This window comes from Odontesthes bonariensis, chromosome 7 (genome assembly GCF_027942865.1).
Source record: "Odontesthes bonariensis isolate fOdoBon6 chromosome 7, fOdoBon6.hap1, whole genome shotgun sequence".
Lineage (NCBI taxonomy): Eukaryota > Metazoa > Chordata > Actinopteri > Atheriniformes > Atherinopsidae > Odontesthes > Odontesthes bonariensis.
Window position 1 is genome coordinate 16,364,101 of NC_134512.1, and position 19,932 is coordinate 16,384,032.

Consider the following 19,932-nt stretch of genomic DNA (forward strand, 5'->3'; position numbering starts at 1 on the left):
TCAGTCGCTGCTCTTTCACCTTTATGCACTCCACCTCTTACCCCTCTCACAAACACTCACCTATATGCTCTCATTTACCTCTTATCTATCTTCCACTCTCAGTGGGTTGAAAGAAAAAATATTGTAGTGGTTAATCTAGAACAGCTACAAGGCTGGAGCAATTGATGAGTGTTCCACAGTTTGCATGTAAGTGGATGATAGTCTGGCATATAAAGGTAAGAATATAAATGTGCCTGTATGTGTCTCACTGTGTGTGTGTGTGTGTGTGTGTGTGAGGGAGACGGAGATTAGCAAGATCACCTACACATTCGTATAGTCTCTGTGTTGCTGTGGTGCCATCTTCTGGCAAAGATGCAAAGTAACATTCTATCAATTAGAGACCAAACAAGAGAACTGATTGAGCCTACATATATTTGCTTTCAGAAGATCGCCGTTCAAAGGATGTCACATTTAAACCACAACATAAATTAAAATCTTGGAGTAGAAAGCAACATTTGATACATTGAGAGCCATAATAAAGCATTTCAAATAATTGCTAAAACTGGGTTTATTATTTAGCATATTGGATAAGATGATTTTTATGACAAATGCACATTATACAGACAACATGAGGCAATACTGTACAACCTGTAGAATATAGCAGCTTGCAGCATCGTTCAGTGCGCATACACACACACACAGGCAAAAAAACAAACATTTTATCACTCTCGTACAAAACATAATGTGATTATAATATAAAGCTATCTCAATAATTTACACTGTTAGAAAAAAAAGATGTGTTCATTTGTTTTAAGGCCCATTCAAGTCATCACAGTGAAGCTCATTACAGACAATTCAGTTACAAAGAGCATCCCTTCCACAAAATTTGAAGCAACAGACTTTGTGACATTAATATCCAGAGTGGAATGGAATTGGGGGTCTGCCAAGGTCTGAGAGAAGGGATAACTCACTCAGCTCTGGCTCAACCATGCACTCACACGCACACACATACACGCTCTCCCTCTGCAGATTTCTCTTTGCATACAGTAACCACTGCAGAAAAAAATAAAATAAAAACACACACACACGCTCGTGATTAATTAATACTTGAAATATTAGTTTTTGTATTGAAAGAGTTTTTTTTGTATAGCATGAATTACACAGTTTAGTTTTTGTTTCTTCTTCTATTTGTTTCAAATCCTATAAAGGTTGGATAACCATACATTCATTGTATCTACACAAAAATCATACAGTCAGTGATACTGTGATAACATTACATAATGAAAATGGATCCTGACTTTATTACAAGACAGAAACTTGACTGAATTGCGAAAGCACACTTCATTCCATTTACTTTCCAACACCATTCATGATCTCCTGTCATAGATCTATAAGACCTAAATTAGATTTAGAGTGTCACAAACACACTCAATAAAACATTATTTACATTGAGGACCTCTTTTTTAAGCCCCTGAAGATGTATGGAGCTTGTTAAGAGTGCCCTTAACATTGCCCTACCTCTGGATAGTTGGCTAAGTGGCTCACTGATGTACTCTAAGGGAGTACCCTAAGGGTACAAAGGGAGCTGATGAACCACTGTTTTTGGTGATCAAATCATTCAAGTAATGCCAGGAATCAAGAGTATTCACATACACACATCTTTGATGGAAAATTAAGAAATGGATGAAAATCAATTATTTATTGTTCTTAACTCAATCAAAGACAACCTTCTTATCTTATGCAATATTCAACTTGAAGTGAAACATTTTCCTTGCAAGTTGCTCAAGTGGTTGATTTCCAACTGTATACCTAAGCAGTCTCATGGCTAAATGTGAAATAGCCACAAAGCATAAAAAGTTGTATCTGGGCACAAAAGCTGTTATTACTGTGTCTCTTTTAATGCAAACCATCATGTTTTCCCAACCTTAACTACATTGTTTTTAATGCAGAAACCCTATCAAACAGTGACTGAAACAAAACTATTGTTTCAAAGTAAAAATGACTGTAAAACATCTATGAATGGGATGGGAGTCAAACTAAGTTCTTGTGCTTGACAATCATGACCACCAAATATTTGACCTCTAAATTTGGAAAATACAAAAAAAGTCATCAGATTTGACCTTTTCTGACTGACAAGTGTGATAAGCAGTCCTATTATGCCAATTTTACAAAATGCCTTAAAATTACATTCCTTTATGCATTTTTTGTGTGTCCAGTTGAAAAATAAAAAAAGCAAAAAACTGTTGCCCACTTTGTCTTAAATCTTGGTTGATCAGATATGAACAAAGTTACAAATTTTGTCTTCATAGTCACCATCAGTGATTCTTACAGTAGAATCGGTATAATGATTTTCCATGCTCTTCCAATGATTAATGTCCTCAGACCTTCATCCATGGACCACAAAGGTGTACAAACATAGAAACCAGGTGTCCTGATTGCCACGCTGAGGTTAAAGAAGACGAGCTGTAGTTTTTGATTTACTCCCCTGATTGTGATTTATTTTTGTTTTAGTCTCTAGACAATATCAGGGTTAGAGTAGTATTTAAAGACCTTGTAGATCCACTGTGCGTAGAAGGGTACATTAATGAAGATGGCAGGCTGGTTGGCCCGAGCACAGCCTCTGCCATGGACACTTACGCCAACAATCACTCTAATGTCACCATCCTGACACACAAGGGGGCCGCCATAATCCCTCTGAAAAAGAAAAAAATACATTGCACATTTTTCTGCTTCAGTAGTTGAGAAATGGCTAACATTACTGTTGAAACTTTTGACAGTGATAAATGGAAACAAAAAGTATTTTAACATGCTCAGTGACAGATGGTACCATGATGGACAGATCTTTTCCAAAGTTAGAAACCACAAATGTCTTTGATAGCTGATGAAATTTAGCTCAACAGTCTCCAGCTGCTCTATTTACAACAGATTGAATACTAAGCCTGTGGATTTAAATAACATTTGTTTGAGATTTAGATCAAACTGGGCTTTGAAAGTACTGTGCTGAATCGAGTCTTTTTCTTCAGGTTTAAGGTCTATTCATGGACTGAATGAAGCTGATATTGTAACACACATTTGGCTTCATATTTAAATGGCAAAACAGCTCACTGAGAAAATAACACAAACAATAAACAGTGTAGAATGCAGAATTCATGACTGCATACCTCGCACACTCCTTCATTCCTCTTCCCCCCAGCACAGATCTTGGTATTGGTGATGTGAAGGTTCCTTCGATGCATCTCTCTACACCTGTTATTACTGACAATGGGCAAGTCCACGGCCTTAAGCATGTCATCATGGCCAGTGCCTGAAACAAATGAAAGTTACATGTTACCCGTGTTCTGCAACATGTATAATTCAAATTCCACCACAGAAAAGTTGTTCTTGGTTTTGGCAAACATATTATATGCATATTATATATATATACATCCCACACTGAATGAAGTCTTCATACAAAATAATGGCAAATTTCTGCTTTTATTAAAAACCATATGTCTACTTTAATTCTGCCTGTAAATCAAACCACCTAACAAGCAGTACTGATCTAGGGTTGGCATATTAAATGTTACAGTGTGCTGTTATTGAAGTCAGGACTATTTTATAATATCTCTTTTTCTCCTCCACTATATATCATTAAAACAAAGAGGGCAGAATAATGCAAGAGTGCTATATGAGAAATGCAATATGAAAGCCACAACATCGCAAATTTACGAGATGTAGAAAGTAGGTTTAAAACAGCTGTAGTAAGCGCACAGCACAGAATATCAGTACCTTTTGTCTCTCCCCATCCATACATTTTACAAATTGTTCCCTCTGGGATGGAGCATCCAGCCAAAGGAAGCTGAATTGTATGGACATTGTCTGCAGGAAGGGCAGGCCTGGATATATTAAGTGAACACACGAAGAACAAAAAAAATCATCAATATTACACAGGCAGAAATATATATCAATATATCTTTGAGAATGCTTTCCCAGACACTCACTTAGACAGCCTTAGGAGGGCTAAATTGGAGCCATCAGGGCCACATATCACATAAGCTATGCTGACTTCTTGTCCCTTGGACCAGTCAGGAGGACCCTCTCGAATGTCAGAGACTCCTAGCCACACCCGGTACTCACTGAGGTCTGGAACGCTGCACAGACATAAAAGTTAGAATTTTATTCACATGGAACAAGAAAAAAAAAATGTATCTGGACTGTAACGCTTGAACAGGCTGCTCAAGGTTTGAGCAAAAACTCACTGACACAGACAGCAAGTACTGATTTACCAGGAGGAGAAGCACTGTCTGTCAGTAAGTACCCACTCCTCTCGTATCAGTGAACCGCCGCACCAATGAACAGATCTGGTAAAACACATACGGCACATGACGGACAAAAGTGAAAGATCAGCATTTGTGAAAAAAGCATCTATTATCATTGTTATATGTATTCTGAAAGACAGATGGAGGTAGACTACTGTAACAGTAGTGATGAAATCCAATCACACAATGTAATCTGTACTGTAAGGTGGGTGGGGCTGTACAATTTATATCAATCACAGAGTACATAGTTATTTTCATTATTCCACTGCTTGAGGAAGAAAGTTTTTTTTTTAACATATCAAATGTGTGACATTAAGGAAACCATATAAAACCACAAAGACTTTATTTGGCTTACAAAATGGAAAGCAGATGTAAAAAGAGAAAATAAGAGAAAGCAAAGAAGAGAAAGTTCCATCTGGGCAAAATAATCTATTGTTTATCTTCAGTGTTGGACGACAATGTGCAGAATGTAAATGCTCTACCCTTTCTGTATGCTGACCATCCAGCTGCCGTCTGAGATTCCAACTCGACCCCCTCCCACAATTCTGGTTCTTTTATGGACAAAACATCCCACAGAGGATGGCTCAACTAGAAAAGCAGAAACGCATCCAGATATACATTCAATATTTTTTAATTAATCTCATTTCATTGAGTAAATAGTTAAATCTAATTCAAGCCATAAATGTGCATTCAGAGGTACAGACAGCCAGTTGTTAATGTTGAAATATTGTTTACACAGTCGCAATACAAGAGGCACTTTGGCTGCTTAATGATCCACCATAATCATCATTATTTATAAAATATAAGCAGTTATGCTGATGGCACCAATAATCAAGGTAATTATATTCAGGTTACAGAACACATGGGTGTAATTCGAACTTTATGTGTCAAGAGCAGGGGATTCATCCTCTGTTGTTAGGCTATTATGTACAGAACTAGTCACCCGAAGAGACTAACACACACACACATCCACACCTTTGTTTCTGTGTCTTTATGGGGACATTCCATTGACATAAAGCATTTTTTTAGTCCCTTTTGAATTCCTAACCATCACAACTGAATGCCTAACCGGCTTACCCTAAGTCTGACTTTAACCTAATTCCATCGTGTAATTTGGTCCCCACATTTAAAGGAAGTCCTCCCAACTTCATGCTCTGTCAGGTTTTGGTCCCCATAATGACACGCAAACACACTTACATGGAAACAGATGGCACCACAACGACATAATGTCCTGCGTCATGTAATATGATAGCTGGACATAAAAAGGACTCCATCAAACAGAAAAAAAAGAAACAAACTCTACTCTGCCTTCAAAGCTATCAAATGCAGATCAGCAGCTCTGCTACTTGCACAGGGAGACTCACTCACCCATTGGAATGGTGTTCTGTGAAGAATCACCTGCAGAAAAGGTTGACATGAGTATTACATGCATCTGTACATATCCACATACACAGAGAGTGAGCGGAAAGCAGCATTCAAGTCAGTAGAAAAGACAAAGAAAGGGGGGGTGGGATTCTCCGCAGAAAGTCTGAAGCCAATGTTGTGGACACTTCTGTTCTCACATCCCACCACTCTAGAACATCTCTACAACATTTGAGGACTTGGAGCATGTGTGAAAACAGCTTATGTTAGTCCTGTGAAAGACTGGTGATCTTTCCAGGGTGAACCATGTCTCATAAAGAGAGTCAGATGGGCTCAACAATGCTGATGGATGGACTTTTACATGCTAAAAAGCTTGATATTCAAGAACTATTTATGGTTTGTATATGCACTTGAATAGTGTTACAGTTTTAGGCCTACTTTTGGAAAATCAACAATAACAGGCCAATCTAAAGGCCCAACAAGTTTCAGTATATGTTCCATTTTATTATTTTTGTCTGCAAATGCAGTTATATATCTTCTCTACGTATTAAGCTTTAATCAAGGTTTGACAAGATACAAGACAATATCCAAAAAAGATTAGAATATTTGAAACACAACATCTTTTTCCATCTTGGTTGCTTTGTAGCTTACTGTTCTGCCATTTCTACAGCTAATTAGAAATATGTAAAAAAAAAATCTGTTTTATTAGCCAAGGGAACACAGCCGCTTTCGTTGTGGATTTTCTCTGACACACTAATCTGTGAGTGTTGATAACACTGCAATTAAAGTATGTGTTTGTGTGTGTATGTGGGTGAGACGGTTAACCACTCAGAGAGAAAACAAAAATATGCTGGTGCAGTCCTTCTTCTACAAGCCTGACAAAACTTCATTTTCTCAGAATTTCACAAACTGTTTTCTTATTGTCTATTTGCACTTTAACTGTATAACTATAACTAAAGGTATTACACGTACACAGATCCATGCACTTACAAGGTGATATGTTGCAGTAGTCCCAGCGAATCGCAGAATTATTAGTGAAACACCAGGGACCATGTTTGTCTTTATCAGGATTTCTGCAGTAGTTTCCCTCCAGGCTAGCAATCAGCATGCCCCTTTCACCACTGGATGAACACATAAAAACACACAAAAAAACTCATAACTATCAACATTCAGTAAGCCCCAAAGACAATGTTCAAAACAAAAGGATTTTTTTCCCCCCATTTTAAGCAGAACATTTGGCTCTTGCTGAAAGTAAAAGATTTATTACCAGAATTACAAGCTGAATGTATTTAACCAGATAAGATCTGGACATTCAAAGCACACAGCTGTGCAGGTTTTTTCCGTCAAGACAAGATAAGAAGGTGATTTGCAAAGGAATTTCTCCCTAATATGGCATAAACACACCTACATTCACGTATTACATGTATTATGTAATGCATTCTCATAAGGTTTTTAAAACTAAAACCGAATTTCTTTCTCAGACTAAATTCTTCTACAAATAGGGTGGAAAAATAAAATGAAAAGATGAGACTCGAGAGAGGGGCTTCAAATCACAGTGACCCAGAGGTTCAAATCTGTGTTTATATGTGTTATATTTCCTCCACAGCAAGCTCTCACTGACTCACTGAGGCTCCATGACCCTGACTTTTGACCCATGGGTAGGAGCCAAGCGGTGGAGCCGAGTGGCTTTGATGTGTTCCTACAAAGGAAGGGTTTGAGGTCAGAGGTGAGGAGGGAAGTGTATATCCCCCAACCAAGTTATCACTGAGAGTCATTCCAGCTGAGTTAGGTCATCTTCAGGGATGTACTTTGCTGGGCATTAGGTGATGCTGGAGAAACTAGTCATGGTACCCACAGGAGCTGTTTTGTCCTCCTGAAACCAAGAGGCTCAACATGATCCGCTAACAACAATAAGAGTTAAGTAAAGGTCAAAATAAGGTGCCTACATGCATTAACTCTGTGTTTCAGGTTATTACATATGGTTTTTGGAAACACAGACACATTTTCCTGCACACTGGGACTGTCGTGGACATGTATCTGTGCCCCCAAGCAAGCGTCCTCTGTCCTGTTAAAAGTCATAAAATGTGCACGTTTTCTGCTCATTATCAGAGGTTTGCTTTGATTCAGCTGAGCTGTTAAAATCCTCTACATTTCATTAGGCTCAGATGGTTAACATGCTGTAGATCTGTGTGACATCTTAATCTCTATTTTAGACAGAGGCCCATGTAGGCGATTTATCAGGATGCGGGTCTGTTTTTCACATCATAGAGTTTGGAAAAGTTATTAGGCTAGGATCCAGTGGGCCGACCTGTTGCTGTGGTCTCTCCAGGGAGCACAAGGCAGGTTTGATCTAGTCATTGACTGCTCTCCTTGGTAATTCTCTCCAAAGCCTTCATAGCAGTCTGGATTTGGAAACAAAAGAGAGAAAAAAAATTAAACAGGTAGTCTAGACATTCACGCCACATACAAGAAACATTCAAAAGTCAATATTGTGGGTTTTTTTCAGGGTTGCTACTGATATATCATACTGTAATGCATTTGTAGTGAAAATCTAAATATTGTGATCAAAATTTTGGAACTCCAACACAAAACTTTATTACGGTGGCAATGAACTATATCAGTAATCGGACAAATGTTGAAAAGCAACTGTGACAATCAGTTGAGCCCTACTGTACATTTAATATTGTTAAACTAAAAATTACCAAAAGTTCGAAATGACCATATATTGTATGAACTTAATAATATGAACGTCCTTTAGTTGAGCTATCATAGTTGTGACTGGATCTCAAACAGGCAAAGCTGGGAACACAAATGAATCCACAATGACGCCTTAGAAAAACATAGGTCATAAATAAGTTATTGAAGCTGCCTGTCATCTTGCGTTTAATTTCTGCATAGGAATGTGGTCAATCCTCGAGGGTAGACCACAAAACGACCTCAGAGTGGGTTGATAATCCCAAACACAATCTCTAAGAAATATTCCTAAAATCCCTTGGGAAATTTGAATTTGTGTAATCAGCCATAGATCTACATCTTTCCATTAAAAATCTTTTGCTACCCCAGAAAGACTCTGAACCAACTCTAATCCTTCAACTCCATCTTTCACTCTCCAGTGAGACCAGACCATCCTTAACTGCTGTCAGATTTTATTTATGTGAGATGTGGTCGTCAGTCTTCCCACAGTCCTGTAGGGCTACAGTTTCCCATAGGGATAGAGAATAAATGGTTGCGCACCAATATGTGAGGTTGTAGGGTCTAACATGAATTTGCCAGTCCACAAAGTATAAATACCAAATACTTATTTGCTTTGGATGAGGATAAAAATCAGCTTTTCCCATGTCTCTGTTAGTTTCAAATAAAGCCGTTAGATCTCTTACCACTGACAGGACTGTTTTGGGTGCCGCACTGAGGGATATTGGTGCAGAACATTGTGCGGACCCTTGGGTCTATAGTGAAGCACCAGGGGAATTCTTGACCATCTGGATTCCGACAGTAGTTCTCTCTCAGGTCCCTGGAAAACACATAGAAACTCTTCTTGTAATCTGCTCAAATGTAACAGCAGGGGTTTTTGGAGGGTTTTCTAATGTGAGTTTCAGACTCACTTGCATGGGTAGGCTTGAGGTATGAATGTGTGGTTTTGGGGATACTGAGAATCCCAGCGTTGGCAGGTAAGTCCAGTGTGCGTCATGTCCACCGTCCCCCTATAACCCTCGCCTCTGCCCTGGTAGCAATGCGTTGTTTCTACCACATTACTTTTAGGAGGTGTTTCTGTGAGAGAACAGAAAAGATTAAGCTTGTAAGTCAAGGTAAAAACAGGTCATGTGTATTCACTAATATTTTGTTGTGAAAACCAACATTAAGAGTATAAATTTAAACTATCTGAATTAATCAGTGCCAATCAGTCGATCAATGATGCTAGCTTGTTCTGGGAGTCTTTGATGCCGCTTTTTTCTGCCTGCAAATGAAAAACTACTATGTACTAATGATATTATTGAATAAAAGTATAATTTTCTTTCTTGATGGAAGTATAGCAATTTAAGCTCTACAACATCGGGTATTACATTGAAACATGAAAGCATGAACATTTAAACCATAGACTGTATGATGGACATGGGTTTCACAATTGAAGTCAAAGCAGAAGTGTCTTGAAAATGCATTCCATCTAATGGCCAGCAGGAGATACTCCTTCGATTTAAAAAAGAAGTCACATTGTAAGCTTCCAAATACTATGTGTCTAATTTTTTCAGTATACACAAACTCTAAACAAATGAAAAGCAAAACACAGAAAGAGTCTCCAAACTCTATATGGTTTTTATATGCGATTGTCCCAAAACTGTAAAGCAAGAAATTTCAAATGGACTTCCATTTGAAATTGCTTAACTTGCTAATTTATCCTGTCGTTTACTCGGAATTAACTCATTGCGGAATTTAGAAGAAATGATGGATGACGATAAAATGGATTATATACTATGAATTTGTATTCTTATTGTCCTAAAACACTGTGCATAGTTACATTTGACTTTTGCAAATACATTACAAAAGTAATTTTTTACACCATAAGTTCCCCAACTTTCCACAGGGGTAAAAGCTCCTCTAGCACATTGTGATTAGCATTTCTGCAGCGGAGCCTGAAAGATTAAGTAAATCTATACCAACGTGTGACAGTCTCACATTTCTTCTGAAAGTAATCCCCTGCAAACTGACAACTGAGCCTGGATCTCCTGATTGCTGCTGGCCATAAACTTCAAACAAAACAAAAGTGCCTGCAGTTGTGGGCTTTTTAACATGTTGAGTGTTTAAACATGGAGTGAGGAAATCTATTCCGCTTGATTACACAACACTATTCAGTGCTACAAGGTCCATCCTCAAAGTTCTTGATCCTTCAGAAAGTACTTCCCCTCAAGCCAGGACTTTTTTGGGGTGAAACTGTTTCCTTTGGATTTAATGCAGACACCAGTTCCTCAGTCACACAATGCAGAATGTTAACTCTTAGCTGTCAACACCAAATGGTTAAGCCTGTATAAGAAACTATTTGCTCTGGCTGCAGCCAAATCAGTTGGCCCACAAGTTCCAGTGTGTCCTCACCCTAAGGTTTTGTGTTAATATGAGAGCTACAAACATTTACTTTTATCTGGATATTTTACTTCTGTTCTTGTACAAAAATGAATTCATATTCAGGGTTTAAGCATCTTATATCTTCAATGTTTGGTTTCAACAGAATAGCTCCCTCTATGGGTTTAGTGTGACTGTCCTTAAAAAAAAAAAAAAAAAAGTGTTGGAAATGAAAAAGGCAGGGAATCTCATTTGCTCTCCTTTTTGCCATAGAGGGGCAGCTCATTACAGACAACTAATGGAACATTGTTAGCCTGATCATTGTACATGACTTCATCCAAAAAATGTTTAAAGCTGCAGATCCTCAAGTCTCTAAAACAACCTTTTTCTGCCCGCACAATATGTCTAAAAATAGATACGTACTAATTTGACCATAAACAAAAGAGGGAGTTTTGTCAATGGAGCACATCTCTTTTTCTCTGCCTGTTGCTTTGTCCTCCCTGCCTTGTTTTCATTAAAACTAACTGGGTCGTAAACTTGGTCAGTTACCAAAAAACTCCATATCAAAGAGAAATTGAGACAAGGCTACAGAGCACAGGGCGGAGAACAATTTTTAGAGGAGAGAAAACAGAGCAGAACAGTGAATCACTGGGTCCATATGGAGGACTGCCATCTAGTAAACATGGTGCCAGGGCTGCTGATGATTGTTGCAGACAAGCCGGCCAGTCATAGACTTGAGAGAAAGAAGCTAAACCCAAGAATAACACCAGTTCCCTCTCTGTATTCTGTTCCTGAAGATTGCAGTGGCTTGTCTCTGATTGCACAGTCATATACGAAAAAAGTATCTGCTGCTTCGATACAAGTACAAAGACCCACAGTACACAAAACTAGCTGTGACATACGCTGTTACATATCAATCACAGCACTTACATTAAGCATAAGAAGTGTGATGAAAGTGATCTGCTTGTAGTGTGTGTGACCCTAGTGTTGTGTCTGTATGTGTTGCATGAGGTTAAAGTGGACCAGTAACTGAGCTCTGTGTAGTTTGACTACCACATGTAAGAGCTGGCATAGAACAATAAACAGCAGACCACTGGCGCTGAGAAAAATAAACATTCTGGCTATTAGAGAAGACATAACAGAGAGCCCAACCCAAGAGGGGAACTCTGCATCTGTGTACATGTGTATGCTCCATAGCGTCAACCAATACAAGGAAGGGGAGGGGTAAATGAAGGATAAATGAAGTTGTGAATTATGGTGCAGTCAGTCATACTCCACGGGTCTGCACAGAACACAAACATACCCACTCTCCATCATACATAGTTTTTGACTTGGCACACTTGACTAATGTTAATGTATACAACCACACACAAACAAACAAGCATACATCCTTACCGCAGACTTTGATGTTGCAGTACTCCCAGGGTGTGTTTGGGTCTGTGGTAACGCACCAGGGTCTGTGGCGTCCATCTGGGTTCCGACAGTAGTTGTCATCTAGGCCTTTGTCAGGATAGCTAATACAAAGTGCAGAGAGACTACTTTAATATCTAGACAAAACCTCACATGACTACAAAGCATGGTACAAAACAACATTGCTGAGCAATGACATCTAACATCCAACATCTTCCTGAACTGTGAGCAGAGTAAGAGTTGAGAGACAATTCAATGTGGCTGAAACATGAATAACTGTAATGGTGCATAGACTCCATCTGTGAATCTCCTCATGGGAGTGTAGAGGATAATACATTTCACAACTACAGGTGTTCAACAGTAAGTCATCCCAAAGTCCATATCCCCTCAGGCCTGCAGCCTGTGGACATACAGCATCAGGCTGTGGAATCCTCTCATTACATTAGAGCTGTGAGCAGTCTGGGACCTGGTTTACACAAACAGTGGGATGATTAAGGATGTGTTAACGAGTCCCCGCTAATCTAGACCACCTGCCACCCAACTAGCTGTAATAGTCTTGTTGCAGACACTCAAAGCTGATGTGCACATACAGACACAAATTAAGATCATGTAAGCATACGGCCTCTCTAAATAAAAAAAAATCAAGGCTTTTCCCAGCACACCACTGTTAAAAACAGAGTTACATACTGATTTCTCAAGGCATTCCTTTGGGAAAAATTTTTCCTGGCTCATTCAAAATCACTTCATTTCCAGAGTTAAGTGTGCTACAGTCACATGAAATAGTTGTATGAACCAATTATTTCAATAAGTACTCTGAAGCTTTTTGCTGTTTTATGCTTTAAGTATTGCACTTACGTGTGACTGAGCATGCACAATTCTGTGAGAAGCAGACACATGTGAGTACTTTTCTATGTGTGAGTGGAAAGGTCACCTCTTGGGATGGTACAGGTGTTTGTGTGGTTCACCCAGGTCCCACCGCTGGCATTCTTTTCCACTTTCTGTGTGGTCCATAGGTCCTCTGTAATCTTCCCCATTACAGTTTATACACTCAACTGCACAAAAATGAAACAAATGCAACACAAAATTAAAAAAATCTAAATTATAATATCCAGAAGTTAAAATTAGACCCATTACACTTAAAAGCTTATCTTTTAACAAATAACAGCTCAGCTTTTTTGCATGAAAATTCTGTTTTTTAAAGTTTTAAATGCACTCACACCATTGTACTTAGCAGATTCTGTAAGAGGATGGTGGTTGACCAGCCATTTACTTTTAGATGGTCCAGTATACAGATTTAAACACAAAGTACATGGAGCGTTTTGCAGTGGTCTGTGGAACAGTTTACCTCTTCATATACACACTGCTCAGACTGCTTGGCTTTTACCTCAAATAGAATATCTCACTTTAATAGATCATTTGGATTAAGTTGAGCTTTCACTGAATTTTATTCTACTTTCCCTTTATTCTATTTGTTGTGTTTGTATACAGAACTTAACCTAGTTGACTGTAAGGTCCTTTGGCAAAGTGTTCTTGTTTTTAAATGTGCTACATAAATGAATTCCACCTTGGCATTATAACCGTTCTGTTGAGAAATATAGCCGTTTCTTGTCAAAGCAGAACACTTGTATGTGACCTGGAGAAAGCTTACTCTGGCACAGAGAGAACATGCAAACTCCACAGAGGAGCCCAGGTTGACCAACACGTGTGAGACCTCTTGCTTTGATGCAACCACTGCAGCCCACTTTACACAATACCATCAAAATAGGCACCTTACTACTTATCAGAGCTTCATTCTAGTCATCACGCTCTCATATATTCAATGCATTTACGCACAAACTGTGTGTCAGACAAATGAGGGCAACAATCTTTGAAGAGAGGGCACCATTTGCTGCATGGTGAGCAGTACGCACTGTCTAGTGTAAACAACAAAGAGGATGCTGATTAAAAACAGATGTTTTTGAGCCCACCTCTGTCATTACACAACACATTTAAGACAACTGGCTGCGTGAGTAGTTTTTGCTTTTACACGCCATGTTTGTGTACGTGTATGTTTCCTATTAGTGCAAGTTCATTTTTGCAGAAATCCCTCTGGTCATTTTCTCCTCATTTCATTTCATCCTCAGGCTCTCTATAAAAATAAAATGTCATTATCTCTGTTGCACAAAGCACGATAACCCAGTGGGACACCATATGTGAGTGGGAGAACAAGAGGCTATCCCATTTTGTCTTATCGAACCACAACCTGGTTCTTCATTAAAGTGATCCTGTGTCATGCATGCTGGGGAAACAACCCTTCTGACAGCATGAATCCCCTAGGATTAGATAACAGAGGTTATTATCATCCCCTCCTTCAGGAAGACTTCAGTGCCTGACAGTAACATTGTGTGATAGAACATAGAGGCTGAGACACAGTGAGAGAGAGATTTCCTTTCATCACAACCACATGTGCGCCACAGGAATGGGCATAATGGCTGGAAAATTATGTAGATGAGACAACAGAGGGATTCATATTCTTTAACACTCAGAAAGCTCATTCTTCAGGTTGAAACTATTTACAAACATTTTTATCCTGATGGAATGAGAAAAGACAGCAAAAGCTGAACCACACACCTGGAAACAACTGCGGCTGGCCTCAGCCAATAAAGAGAATGTGTGCACCCACACACATACAGCCCAGATGTGCAGTGGACCTCAGTTAGAACGAAAGCTGCTTAGTCCAAGTATATGATTGCCTAATTTGCTGCAGCTCATTTCAGACTGACATGCTTAAATTGGTGAAACAATTTACAACACGGAATGGGTATTATTTCAAGATGAATGTTCACATGCACACATATGTTGTGTGTGCTTGTAACCTACCCTGTGAACACTGTGGTATACCACACTCCTGGTGTCTGAGGTGTGCCCTGGGGTCGGTGGTAAAGCACCATGGACCAACAGTGGAGTTATCTGGGTTGCGGCAGTAGTTTTCTCTGAGGTCGTTCTTCCTAAACCTCTTAGACATGAATCTGTTGAAAGCAAAGTGGCAGTTAAACAAACAAACACGTCATGAAACCAGCTACCAAAAATGGTCTTACAAGGAGAGCACAGTGTTTTTAACAAACACTACAGCCTTTCCGGTGGTTAATGTCATATTTTCTCAATCTCTGACAGAAAGACATTTGCAAGAAAACTGTTGCTGAGCTGAAAACTCACTGTAAACAAGACCAGTAAAGATCAACATTTGTTAAAGTAACCAGCCATATTTATGGCCTGAGTCATGAATGTCACAATATGTTCGATCAGAGAAAAAACATTAATACAATGTTTCCCATGAGGCCTGTTCTGAATGTAGTATAAACACGCTGACACAAATGACTCATATCTTGTGCATCAGGCACGCACATGGCTGTGGTCACCACTTAAATTGATGGACACAGTGAGTGTATTTTTTTGAGTCAAGCTGTATTTTCCAGTGATGATGAAATGATAAAGTTATGAGAAGTTCATCTTTCAGGAGTGGGCAATGACAGGTAAGAAAATGAGAAAAAAGGGCAACCTTTCACTGATAAAAACACAATTTGTTCTTATGTGTGTCATCGTGTGTTTGTGTCAAAGTTTCCCATGCCAATAAGATGACTGATAAAAGATACAAAGTGCCTGGGTTCAATTACCTGATTTGTAGATACATTAATGGCATTCTGATAAAGCAGGTTCACTGGAGGTACAAACACACACAGCCGACTTTGATTCGCCTGCTGCAACAACTCACCACAAAGGCTTTAAAAGTAATTTAATGCCTCTGAGGACAAGAGAGATAACTTTTTGGTTTTTCTTTCTTCTTGGGAAAATTAAACTATATATTGTGAGTTTTCCCTTTTTTACTATTATTATTTTTACAGGATAAACAAATGTATTACCTCATTCATATATAAATTTATAAGACAGTGATTGAAGCAAAGCCAAAATAGACACAAAACAGGTTTGAATTAAGAAGAAAACAAAAAAAAAAAAGATGCAGCTTGACTTTCGACGATAAGCCCCCTCTTGTGTCAGTGCAAAGATCTCTGATAATTAATAACAAGCCTGTAGAAAATGTGCGCCGCTTTTTTTATGGTAATTCCACCTCAGTTCTCCTCAGTGTTTTTCAATCCTATTTATCTCCTTTGTAGCAAGATTATATGAGCTGTTTAAAAGGAACGCCTGTGGCTACCTTTAACTAAATTACATGTCATATTAAAATACAGTAGATCTAATAGTACATAGTAAAAAAATATTTGTGACATATGTTGTTATTCTTCAGACAGCATTGTGGTATTTTTTCCCCCTAAAATGAACTTACACTATTGATTACAAGGCAAATACAAGAAATCTATGCTAATTTCACTTTCATGATTAATAACTTACATCTTTTTGTTCAAAACATTGTCATACTGAGAGGCAGATACTCTTAATCAAGAGGGTATAGCGGCATATTGAAAAATTTGCTTTATCTGAGAAGTTAGTTGGGATGTACCCTGAACTAAAACAAAAGCTACAGAGAAGATATGATCCTTCCAGTAAAACACACACATGCCCACACACACACCTAGAAAAACAGAGTGGCCACACTGCAGGAAATGATGTGTGACTCTTAAAAACGTTACAATGAGGTCAGTTCAGATGAATGACTGCTCTCAGGAGTGTAATCAACCCCTTATATATCATACTCATACACACACACACAGACTAGCCTCTAGCTACCAACTAATTGGATCTCTCACAGGCCAACACTAATATTAACAGCAGCTTATAACACTATGGTGTTTGACGTCGAGGTGAAAAGTACATCAAATTCTTACTTGTGTTCATGAGGAATATTAGAGGCCCAGTCCTGACAGCGGATCTCACTCACTGTCTCCGACCTCCGGCCCCTGTAGCTCTGACCTGTCCCCACAATGCATTCCCTTACATAATCTGAAAAAAAAAGTAGTAAGAGAGAAAGATGGTAACATTGAGGTAAAAAGACAGTAATAGAGTATCGAAAAGTGTGATGAGTTAACAGCCTGACCGCAGTGTTTTTTACACAAAGCTAGTGCAGATGATGAAGAAAACAGAGACGGGGAGTAAGAATGCTCAGCTTAACAAGGACGTGACGTTGCCAAAAGTCAAATCTGTTTTCCTAATCACGAGTATCTGTACTCAGTAAAATCGGTTACTCAGCCTACATGCTCACCCTTGTGGTCAGTCAGACTGAGATGAGGCAGAAATTTCCAGTGTTTATACAAACACTGCTTAATGACAGAAAATTAACCATAACGTGCTGCAGCACAATAAACACTACAATGGTCCTTGCCCTTCCTCGTCTTTCCCCTGAGGGTCGGCATCGTTACAACAATAAAGTCAATCTCAATAAAACGGAAACAATAAAGTAATCAAGTTCTCCAACCATATCCTGACACAATAAAAACTGCAACTCAAAATTGGTAGCAAGACTATGTGGAAACATTTTCTGTCTTGATGGACAGACATGATAACATGAGGGGACACTAGTTTAGTGTCAGCTGGCAGTGAGGAAAGGAGGAACAGCAGAGGGCACCTTTCTTCTGATAGAGCTGGTAGTTGACATTCTGATGGCTTTGAGCTCCTGGTGAGTTCCTGTTGAATGAAAGCCACTGGCATTTCCTGTTGTTATGATCATAGAGGAACGCTCTAGGAAAGGAAAGGGGACAGAAAAAAAGGGAAGAGTGGCGATTATAATCAATAATTGTATTTGATTTCTTAAAGCAAAATGCAGCCATGGCCAATTAACACAGGTGTTACAATAATCAATGCAAAAGCATATAAATTACAAATGTAATTACAATCATTGGGCTTGATAAAAAAAAAAGACATGGAGCAAACAACTCCTTCCCACTTGACAGATCTTAGAAATTGACAGACATTCTGGGACAGTCACTCTACCATGTTCCAAAATAAGGGGTAATTATAAATTAGAAACATATAAACCCCAGAGCTGAATGAGCTATGATGCCATCATAGTAGACAAACCTGCAGGTGAAGGGGATTTTTCTGTTGCGGCTGCAGGCATTGGCACACCTGGATAAGCTCATCCTCTTGCTTTTGGTCAGGTGGGAGGCATCAGAAGGCAATGCCACCAGCTGGATTCCATCAGATTTCTGGTAGTCCTGCAGTGCATTTCTTTTGCCCTCTGATGCACAGTAACATCACATGATCATAACAATTCAGCAACGTTAATTGGACATTTTTGATGCTCAACTGACAGTCATCTCTACTTTTTGCACACATAAGCCACCATAAGGCTTACAACTATAAAATGTACAACTCTGAAGACAATGCAGCCTGATTTTGTTTTATTCTCTTCCCCTATTTCCAATTAAATCAATTTGCAGTTATACTTAATATTTGGCTTTTGATTGCTATTGTCATTATCTTTGAAGATGCAGTCAAATACAGCAGACCCTTTCTGTGGTTTGAGAGGCAACGTGGATACGCTGCCAATACAAACATTGAACACCAGCATTACAAAGTGTGAGTCAGTCTGCTGTGACTGTGACAGAACTGTGTATGTGTTTCTACAGTTGTTAGCAGCTTGTCTCTTCAAAATCAGAGGAACTCAGAGTTACAGATAAATCTCACATCACCTCCTTCATTCCCTCCTTCCTACAGTGTTCAGGAGTCTGTCTATGTGCACTTCTTCCTTTTCACAATCGTAATAGCAGAACTGGTTGAATTTGGTGATGGTGTGGTATGAGCTGGATTTTTTACTCTTTATTTGGAATGATCATATACCTTGTAAGGACACCTCACATCAGTGTTACTTTCACATTGAGTATTTGGATGCTTTCTGATGAGGTGAGAAGGCTGAGGATTGCAAGGGACCAGTAGATTCATGTTTGTCCCATCCTAACTTTCTAACTCTCTTTCTGACTGCCAAATGGAGAATTGAGCCAAGGAAGTCCCACTATGTTAGAGCTGCAGGGTGATTAAACAACTAATTTTTAATAGGCCATTTTGTGGGATGGTGGGTTAGCGTTTACCCTACTTTATCATCGCTTTCTTATGCCATCCGTTATTCACTCAGGTAAGACTTTCATGTCCCAAGTCTTGTATAATTCGCGCTAGAGATGGAACAACAAGAAGAGTTAAGGATGTCTTTCTAATCTTTTCATCGATGTACATTAACTTATCTCTATGTGATCTGATTAAGAAAACACTATTTTCATAATAATATACTTCATCCACCCAGTTTTATATTTATAACAGCATTATTTAAACACACATTTCCAATAAGGAGTCTGACAGGCAACACTAAGGCTATAGAGTGTAATACAGTTAGGAATATAATCCGGATAGACAATCACAAAGCCTGTGTAACACCGATAAAAACAGAATTAACTCGTGTTTGACAGCCTGCCTACAGAGCGCAAAAACAAGACAGCAAAGCAGCTGTCATATCGTTAAGGAAAAATCTACTAAATAGAACTAAATAGTTTTTGACAAACTTACCACCGCACAAAACGACGAAGAGTCCGAAGATGAGCTTGTAAATCCACATCGCACCGTTACACTACAACAGTTTGAAGAACAAATGGAAACGCTGCCTGCCGTGCTGCCTCACTGCAACCACGAGATGTTGCTTCCACCACTGATGCGTCTCCTCTCTAAGTACTTCGTCGCCTCCCTCCCTCCCTCCCTCCCTCACCACGTCTTTCTGTGCGCGCGTGTAAATTTTCTAAATTTCCTGTAATTTTCCTATTTTTTCTTTTTGTTGTTCCGTTCCTCGTCCTTAACTCTCTTTCTTTTTATCTTAATTTCACTCACACGCACACACACGCGCGCGCGATGACGC

At 39.0% G+C, this 19,932-nt stretch overlaps 1 protein-coding gene across 1 annotated transcript; it reads right to left on the reverse strand.

Annotated features, from left to right (window-relative positions):
- Window positions 1-529: 529 nt before the first annotated feature.
- hgfb (hepatocyte growth factor b) lies at window positions 530-19,709 on the reverse strand. Its single transcript, XM_075469715.1, has 18 exons — window positions 19,590-19,709; window positions 18,111-18,270; window positions 17,659-17,771; window positions 16,922-17,036; window positions 14,961-15,109; window positions 13,033-13,153; window positions 12,087-12,205; window positions 9,242-9,407; window positions 9,017-9,150; window positions 7,948-8,041; window positions 6,630-6,760; window positions 5,646-5,675; window positions 4,760-4,865; window positions 4,245-4,319; window positions 3,960-4,109; window positions 3,748-3,854; window positions 3,141-3,283; window positions 530-2,673 (listed from the first exon to the last, which is right to left on the reverse strand). Exons 1-18 carry the CDS (start codon window positions 19,636-19,638, stop codon window positions 2,494-2,496), a joined length of 2,142 nt encoding a protein of 713 aa, XP_075325830.1. The 5' UTR covers window positions 19,639-19,709; the 3' UTR covers window positions 530-2,493.
- Window positions 19,710-19,932: the final 223 nt, after the last annotated feature.